Genomic DNA, 9,436 nt, shown 5'->3' with positions numbered 1-9,436 from the left:
GCTACATACCGATGTGCACCGCACCCGGGCATAGACTGGAAAACGCCTGCCGAGATTTTACATGGTCGGCAGCCGCGCAATTTGTTAAGTTTGTGCTCGCCCTTCGACAAATCGAAGCCCGTTACGCCTAGACAATCAGTCACTCATTTCGAGATTGGTTCCTCGGTCTACGCTCGCAGTTACCGGAGCGGACCAAAGTGGGTTGCTGGCGTGGTAACGGAAATACTGGGACGTGTTGTGTACATTATAAAAACAGATCATGGGTATTGGAGAAGGCACAAAAACCAACTCCAACCACGCTTGATTTCAGCTGGCAATGATACAGCCACACAGGAAGTTGCTCAGCCTCAACAGTCCCAAGCTGAGCAACCATTGGTCAGTAATAGGGCACAACGTCCTGTAGCTAGTCCTGCTCGTACGTCGGGTAGACGTTACCCCGTTAGAAATAGAAAACAAACAGATTTCTATCGGCCGACGTGAATCTCCTTGTACCCTTTAACTTACAGGGGAGGACTGTTATGTTCGTGCATTTACGTTGGTATCGGTTCACTCTATTTTGTATAGGACTAGTAATTAGCGCCAATCATTATTTCCTCGTGTGCCTTGCGTTGTATTTATACCCTGTGTTCTGTTGTCTCGTGGTCTTTCATTTAACTGCACTCTGGATCGTGTCGCTGTCAACAAGTCATTCTGCTGTTTAATATACTGATTTCATATTGCAACCTCGTCGCATTGAGTTATTGTTCAACCAAGATCAAGAACATAACAAATTGTATCAGTATCCGCAGGAATACTATATAGGTACCGCACCGAAATCGCGAGTTCAAATACTAGAAGCCCAAGCCGAGTCAAGTCATTTCCGCATTTTGAGAATATGAGAAGAGTCAAGTTGAACCATCAGAAAATCAGTGTTTTGAGTTCATTGACACAGATGATGACAACGGAATATCTGCATCGGTCTGCACAGCTAATGCTTCTTCAATAAGAGCATGATTTTTCATTTGGACATTGCTTTTATGTACATAATCCGTCAGTCTCTTCAACTTCTTGCACATAGCAGCCATGAAGAGTTCATCTTCGTCATATTCTGAAGCAAATTCGGGATATCAGATAATGCTCAAGTATTTTATGCTTAAATAAATAGTCACCTGGTGATGGTTCCTTCAGATCTGCAATAAGACTAGCCACATCTGACGAAATCCCTCTTTTATGACCTCTCTTCTGTTTTTTCCTATTCAATGGTGTGCAACCTGGAAAAAGAAAATCATTCTTACAGCATTCAGTATTGAGCACTTCATCAAGGTTTGAAATTAATCGACTCTTCCTGTCACTGGGTTGTACAGAGGAGATCGGGAATTGGCCGTTGTTTAATGAGGAGCAATCTTATCACCTAATATCTCATTTGCTCAACTGCATCAATTGTGTAGTGCAAAGCATTTGGAGTATTATAACCTCGGCGATATGTAAGTTTGTTACCACTACCATTCACATCTCCCTGTTCAGTAACCGGCGTGATACCACCGTCATGCGCAACTTCGAGATGAGAATCTGACGATGGCTGATGGTCCTCTTCGGAATCAATACAACCAAAATCAGACATGTTAATTGTGTCCATGTTCGAATTTGTCCTACAAAAATGAGACACCAAACACAGTTAGTAGCTTCTATGATACAGATTTTGTCACCTACTGCCGAGGCATGGTTGGCGCCACTAAAAACTGCAGTTGCTGATAATATTGCCACGTTGATGATGTGCTGGCCGCTGCACCAGACTTGCTGGAGTTCTTCATATTATTCTGTTCTCTTGTAAATCTGGTTCTCAAAGATTTCCATTTGACACGCACCTGTTGCTCTGAAAATGTCACCCTCATGATTACAATTCAACTAACTGAACTTACTGTCAATGTTACTTGAGCTGCTTCTTCCACAAACCAATTTATCATTCACCTCAGCATACTAATATATAATAATATTGCACTGTCATTCATGACGTTACTAACTACTACATGTACTCGTATGCAGAGAGGCTCATTCTCTCAACCTATTCACTTCATAACGCCCATAAAGTGTTTTTCCTCCAATATTTTAAAATCTGCAGTAGGTCTACCTAGTTCATGTCAACTGGGAAAAGATATCAGTGATGTGGCATGCTAATCCTTAAACACTGTTTGATAATTATAAATTAGATGAATTGATGCTTCGTCTTGTACATTATAACATATCATATTGGACTCTCTAGTTCAATTATTTGTGTTTGGTGATAAAAAGTATATAGATTTTACCTGAACATTTCAAACTTTCAGCGATTTGGCGCCATGCAAAGTTCTTTATATTCTGGTTGTAATAATCCCGTCGTCTCGTGTCATATATAATCGGACGTTTCGCCACCTCGCTAATTAACAATTCGAGGAAGTCAGTCTCCATTTTATCGTAAGATCTCTATAATAAACGAAAGAGGTCATTCATTTCGCCAAGCCTCGCCTGGAGGTCCGTCCGCCATACGGCTTGAGCAGAAGTGATGCTATTCATGTCTCGACACTGGTTTATATATGGTTACGCATGAGCGCATCTTCCACTTCTCTCATCGCCGGCGATGGCGCCGAGTTAATTGACACTGCCAATTAAAATCGCCGGCGATTCCAGCGATGGCAGCGATGATAAAACAAACACTAACGCCCCGCCGACATCGCCTCGTCTGATACAGCCTTTAGTGTTTGTTTTATCATCGCTGCCATCGGCCGAATCGCCGCCGATTTTAATTGACAGTGTCAATTAGCTCGGCGACATCGCCGGCGATGAGAGAAGTGGGAGATGCGCTCATGCGTATCCATATATAAACCAGTGTCGAGACTTGAATAGCGTCACTTTTGCTCAAGCCGTTTGGCGGACGGACCTTCTGGCGAGGCATTTCGAAACGAATTACTACGATGTAGTACTAAATTATTGAGCTGCTCCACTTATCCAGTATAGGCCGGCGTTGCAAAATCGGATGCCCCCACCACCTTCGAGTAGCACCAGCACGCGCACATTCTTCTACAGCTATCATGGCATTCAAAACTCGTGCTACTTTCAACTTTTTTGACCCACCCTTACAAATACCATACTACCATGGTTCCGAGAAGGTTTCATTCGACAAGACATTGCGGCATGAACACATTGGACGGACATCATAACCATATTGCAGAATTAATTTCGAATATTTTCGGCTAGTTGTTACTTTGTTTCTGGATAATTTTGACCAGACGTGACTTTTGACTACAAGTCGAACGAAAAAATCGTCAGCTCAACAACCAAAACGGACAGTGTACCCCTTGTTATAGGACTGGTAGCACTCTAAAGTTGTTCTGTCAAAGGTCCAAGCAAATAGAAACCAGCCAACTCTAGGCCCTAAATGTATCTAGCTCCGCTGCACAATTGGGATTCTTCGGAATATTTATTCTGTTCGGATTTTCTGAATTATGGGCAAGATTTTTCGGATTCGCATGGGTATTTGGATGAGATTGTTCGTATTCGGAAGGGTTGCTCCTCAGAGCTTTGAGCTGTCGGATGGATTCGGATTCTCAGAAATCACTATCCGCCCATCACTGATCATAATACGGTAGTATGGACTTGTACACTGTACACGGTGTACACTTGTACAAATGTACAGTGTACCTGACCTGTACAACAACAAAAAACCGATTCGCAGATGTCAATCATCCCCGAGCAGGTTTAAATGCAACAGGTCAACGCCTTCTGAAACTAATTAAGTGCAACGATCTCTCACATGATATAGTAGAGAAATTATCGGCCGGCATCGCCTCGTCTGATACGGCCTTTAAACTTTTAGCATGAAAAATTCCGGACTGGGGTACGCTGATTTTGCAACCAGAAGTGCGGGCGGCGGGAGAGAAGAACTGTTACTCCAGCCAGTTGGTATTTAGTAATGGGAGTCAGTTGGTATTTAGTAATGCAAGGCCCCGCGTGAAAGCCATCCAAGTGGGTGAGCTTGAAAGCAGGTTTCAATTTCGCAAATGTCACGAAATCACGACAACATTGTCGATTGCGTTCGCCGTATTTACGCGTGTCACTGTGGCAGTAGGCCAGTAGTGAAGACAGGCGGAAGATGTTAAGATTATCAAAGGCATGTCGTTATTAGTTAGTGTTAACATTTTTCAGAGGGTTTCAATCTTGAGGGTTTGCAATGCTCAAATTTCACTGAATTAGTTTTCTTATATTATAGTTGTACGATAGCGATAGCATTTTTACGTCTGAACAATATGAGTGCGAGTAACAGTGTTGTGAAAATGTTGAAGGAAGGAAATTACGTGAAAGTAACCCATGATAAAGCCAAAAAGCGCTTTTTGGAGTAATTTTGGGTTTTTGAATTGTGCCGAGAGCCAGAAGGACATAGGGTACGTTTTGTATACTTTGTGTGACGAGCCTTTGAAGCATGATCGAGGGACTAGTGGCACTACCCATTTAAGGAACCATATGCAGCTTTATTGCAAAGCTGCAAAACAGGAAAGTCAGGACGGTCAAAGGAGAATCACCGGCTTTTTCAATTCAAAAGTAGTACTTGCAGCGGCAACCAAAAAGAAATTGTTGGATGCGTCTATCTCATATATTGTTAAGGATATTCGCCCCTTCTCAGCTATAGAAGGCGGTGGCATTGAAGAGCTGGCGAATGTTCTCATTGAGATTGGTGCCAAGCATGGTCGGGTGCGAGCAACAGATATCTTGCCCTCGAGGTTCACAGTTAAACGGCATGCTTGCAGTAAGAGCGATGAAGGCATAGTTGAATTGAAGGAGAATTTGAAAATCGCAATCAGGAATTATGGCTGCATTGGTCTAACTAAGGCGTGGGCAAACTTTTGAGCTCGCGGGCCGCATTCAACATCTGAATTCATTTGCGGGCCGCACTATATAAAATTGAGATCATAAACCCAAACGCAATATTGCTGGTATTTGGTTATATAGTCAGGATATGGAGATAATATATACGCTTATTTGAAACAAACCAAACATTGCTATGATGATATCGTACACGAGCCAGAAACAATGGCGAGATTTCATCGGCTGGTCGACCTAAATAACCAATTTGTCAAAACTATAGAGATGAAAGTCTGTTGTCCCGATTCTTAGAACAGGATTGAAATTTAAATCTGTGAGCAGTGATCTGTTCATAGATTTACTACTTCCGCTTTGGGCTCAGTTCCAGGACACGACATGATGACAGCATCATAATCATGTTAGCTTGAAACACGCTTGTACTATATGTGTAGATATCGCGCCCCCTTATCGTCTATCACAAAACGCAACCAGGATGCTATAGTAAACCTAACGGATAGTTTGGTGGCATGGGAGGCGACGACTATGATTAGAGATTTTTAAATATGAAATCCATAGTAAATACAGAGCAATAATGATGAATGATGAACTAGAAATAAATCGCGCGAAGCGCGAAAAAAATTTCTAGTTGAGCTAAGCTTCGCGATCCCCTTCAGATGCTTTCATGACCCCAACGGCCACGCTTCCCCCAGATTGAGATCCACTGCCTTAGAATTATCATGGTGAAATATACTAAGAAAAAGTTTAATCAAGTCCCTGCATTAATTCGATTTTTAGTACGCATTTTATCAATATTTTTAATAAGTTTCTTTAGACTCTCGCGGGCCGCACAGAACGGTGTTGCGGGCCGCATGCGGCCCGCGGGCCGTAGTTTGCCCACCCCTGGTCTAACCACTGACGTATGGACGGACTTGAGAAGTCGTAGCTTTCTCTATCTAACCGTTCACTTCAGCATGAATGACAGGCTGATGTAAGTAGTTGCCACAGTGGCTGAGCTAACGGAGAGCAAAACCGGTGATTACCTTGGACGCAACATTTTGTCAGCATGTTTGTGCGTTGGATTAGATTCTGGAGTAATTGCTCAAAGGTGCTTTTTCACCACCGATAACCGGAGCAATATAAAGCTTGCTTTGGCCATGTTCAATAGATTGCCGTGCGCATGTCATATGATTTCGACTACCTTGACTCATATTCTACAGCTGAACAAGATGAGTACTTTATATCCAACTGCAGAACACAATGTGTCGCTGGTTGAGGGGATCAGATCAACAGTAGAAAGTATTAAATCACTTGCTGCATATTTCAAGCGATCCGGTCTCAACAACAACTTGCAGCATTCCATGAAGCAAAGCAATGATACAAGATGGAATTCCATCCTAACAATGTTGCAGTCGGTTCATAACAAACAAACAGGAAATTTGCACTCTGCTAAACGCTAATGGCCAAGAAAAAAGACTGTAAAACATTGACTGTTTTATAGTGAAAACCCTGATCACTTTCCTGGAGGAGTTCAAAACGCAGACATTGGAATTGGAGGCTGAATTGAATGCTACTATTCACAAGGTATATCTGTCTTATAATGCCCCTAAACTTTCGATGCAACCATCGCCAACACTTTGTTATTGCCATTTCTAAAAATAAGGGGATTGAGGTGTTTAAGTGAAAAATTTGAAATAATTGACATGCATCGTCTTGGTTTTTTCTTGAATCCGAAATACCAAGGCCTAGTGCCACTAAGTCCGAATGAAAGAACCAAGGTTCATGGACATTTTAGAAACTTGCTGTCCTCTTTTTTTCTGGCAATTCTACTACAAGCCACAGTAAACCAGAGGACGATCATTCATACACTGCTTCCAAAAAGAAGAAGATTGATGGTGATCTGCTTCCAAAAAGAAGAAGATTGATGGTGATCTGAGTCTAGCTGAGCGTTTTCTTGACTGGCAAGAGGAAGTTACAGAAAAATGTAACCTCGATACTGATGAGGTGGCGAAATACATTCAGACAAACTTCAGTCGACTGGACGTCAAAAACATGTGTGAGGGCCCAAATACTAACGTCTTGGGGTTCTGGAGCCACCCTTCGGTGATATACGTTTCCTACTCTTACCAAACTGGCTATGGGTATTATGAGCATTCCGGCGTCCAGTGCTCCAAGTGAGCGAGTCTTTAGTGTCCGTGGAAACACAGTCACAAAGAAAAGAAAACCCTACATTCTCCCCAGACACTAAATTCAGTCATTGTCTTGGGGAGCATGTTGAAAAATAAATAAATATGTTTGATGAGGTGCTACCATCTGCTTTTTCGTGGCATCATTCTTACTTGTTTCGTTCAAGTTGATCGTTAATGTCCGGCACAGTAGCAGTTGCTAAGCTAGATATTGTGATTTGGCTGGTTCTTTTGTCGATAATATTTTATATGCTCTTGGAACAAACTGCTATGGCAAGTTTGTTGTGCAGTGACTAATTGTCTTGTATATGTACATAAGGTTGTATAAAAATATACAACTTCTTTTTTCAAATTTTACTGGCTAAAAATGCTACTGGTTCAATTCCAACCGGTGTAGGTGAGTTCATTGAAGTAGAAAATTTTGGGATAGAAAAATAGTGTTGAATAGTAGCCTATATTCATATTGGAATGAGCCCGAATATTTTCTGATGACATATTTCCGGCTGTCATATTTTGTGATACACTTGTTGATATACAATGTTCTTTCCAATTCTCTACTAGTTGCTGACGATTAGCCCTGACGAGTGCCAGCCGAAAATATTCGGGCTCATTTCTATATGAATATACTTTTCAATTGTATATTGAAGTTCTTACCTCCAAGAAGCTCTTCAAAATAGTGTTGTAGCTCTATAATTAATAATGAAAGAATTTCCCACAGTAAATACCATATTTTTCACGCTTCCATTGATTGGAATTGAATCAAATTTGTGATGCACCATTTTTTTACTAAACTTGGTTATTTCACAGGGACGGGCAACCGGTATGATTTGAAAAAATGTATATGTTTCTAGTATATTGAAAATTTTCTAGCTGTAATAACTTCGCTTCTACCGACTGGAATTGAATCGAATTTGATGTGCAGCATTTGTTCATACCGGCCTAACAATTTTATTAACTAGCCAGTCAAATTTTTAGAAAAGGCTATTATGAACAACCCTGATGTACATGCTCATTACTCATGCTGTGATGATTGAGGTATTGATCGCCATCTTGCTAGTTTAGTTATTTACTGCTAAAATGTGAAATGAAAATTGCTTTGTCATGTAGGCCCACTTTAGTGTTTGAGTGTACGCAAACTGTGGAATTATACATCTTGTAACAGACCCGAGGGATATTTATGAGAGCATGATTATTCTCTGCTGTTTTATTTTCAGAAATAGAATTAGACTTCATATTTCAAAAATATTTTTGGATCAGGATGGATTTGGACTGTAAATTTGGAAAATATTTTTGGATCACGATGGAGTTGGACTGTAAATATGGAAAATATTTTTGGATCAGGATGGAGTAGGACTGAATTGAAAATTTCAGGATCGGGCTTGGACCGAAAAATATCACAGTCCGCTCATCACTGACACTCACATCTCTGTTGATTCAGTCCCAATTACGAAACTAGGCACAGTGTTAGCTAACATCATTAAGGAGTACCATACCTACCAAATTTCGTCACCCATTTTACGATGGAACACCTTCAAAACCAACGCCGTACAACATCGACTATTCCGTTAATTCTGTTTGCGGCAGCATAGCACGCACCTATACATACTCAAATTTAATAACGGGATTACCATGCTAAACATTACCATGCTAAACATTGAGTCCCCACCGTGAAAATTGGTACGCGGTTGTATTTTGCCAATGAGCCATGCCACATTTCGTCACCTATTTCATGATGAACATCAACTTTTGCGTGAAATCAGTTTTGCGGGAGCCTAGCACGCACCTATACATAGGCCTACTTAACTTTATTAAGGGAAATACCATGCTAAACATTGACTCCCCAGCTCGAAACTTAGTACCAAATTGCGTCACTCATTTCATGATTGAACACATTGAAAACTAACGCAGTTCCTATATATAGTCTTTTGCTTGAATTAAATCTGTTTTAGGATTTGAATTAGAGCTATACAATATTTTCCAATTAGATTATAATAGAATTATAGCTACACATACAGTATTTCCAAATGAGAAGTGAATACAGCAAAATCAAGTTTCGTTCATATCAAATCACAGTGCATTCACATTAGCATCAAAGAATGGTTAACGTCTGCACACCAAGCTTAGCTCCACTATACCAGGGGTCACCAACACGCAGGCCCCATGCAGACGGCGATGTGATTTGTGATTTTGAAGAACTCGAAGTTAAGAATTTTGGCCCTTGGCAAATCAGATTAGAATTAGAGCATAGGAACATATCACAAATTAGATTAGATTTAGACTACTGGCATTTTGCACATATTTAGTGAAATTAGACACCTAGAATTATATATTTGTCCAAGTCTGATACATACTCAGCTTTAATAAGGGAAAGCCACTCAGCATGCATAATTAGCGTTAACAAAACAATGGCGAAACCCAATGAAGGCGTCTCGTATTGATAC

General features: G+C 40.9%; 1 protein-coding gene across 1 annotated transcript; it reads right to left on the bottom strand.

The window, feature by feature from the left end:
- Positions 1-727: 727 nt before the first annotated feature.
- LOC145448565 (uncharacterized) lies at positions 728-2,709 on the bottom strand. Its single transcript, XM_080326980.1, has 3 exons — positions 2,283-2,709; positions 1,149-1,250; positions 728-1,087 (listed from the first exon to the last, which is right to left on the bottom strand). The coding sequence occupies exons 1-3, from the start codon at positions 2,422-2,424 to the stop codon at positions 906-908; spliced, it is 426 nt and encodes a 141-aa protein (XP_080183106.1). The 5' UTR covers positions 2,425-2,709; the 3' UTR covers positions 728-905.
- Between the last annotated feature and the right edge of the window lie 6,727 nt (positions 2,710-9,436).

This window comes from Botryllus schlosseri, chromosome 10 (genome assembly GCF_051294905.1).
Source record: "Botryllus schlosseri isolate E-star chromosome 10, Bs_hap1, whole genome shotgun sequence".
Lineage (NCBI taxonomy): Eukaryota > Metazoa > Chordata > Ascidiacea > Stolidobranchia > Styelidae > Botryllus > Botryllus schlosseri.
This window is presented reverse-complemented; position numbering and strand designations above follow the sequence as displayed.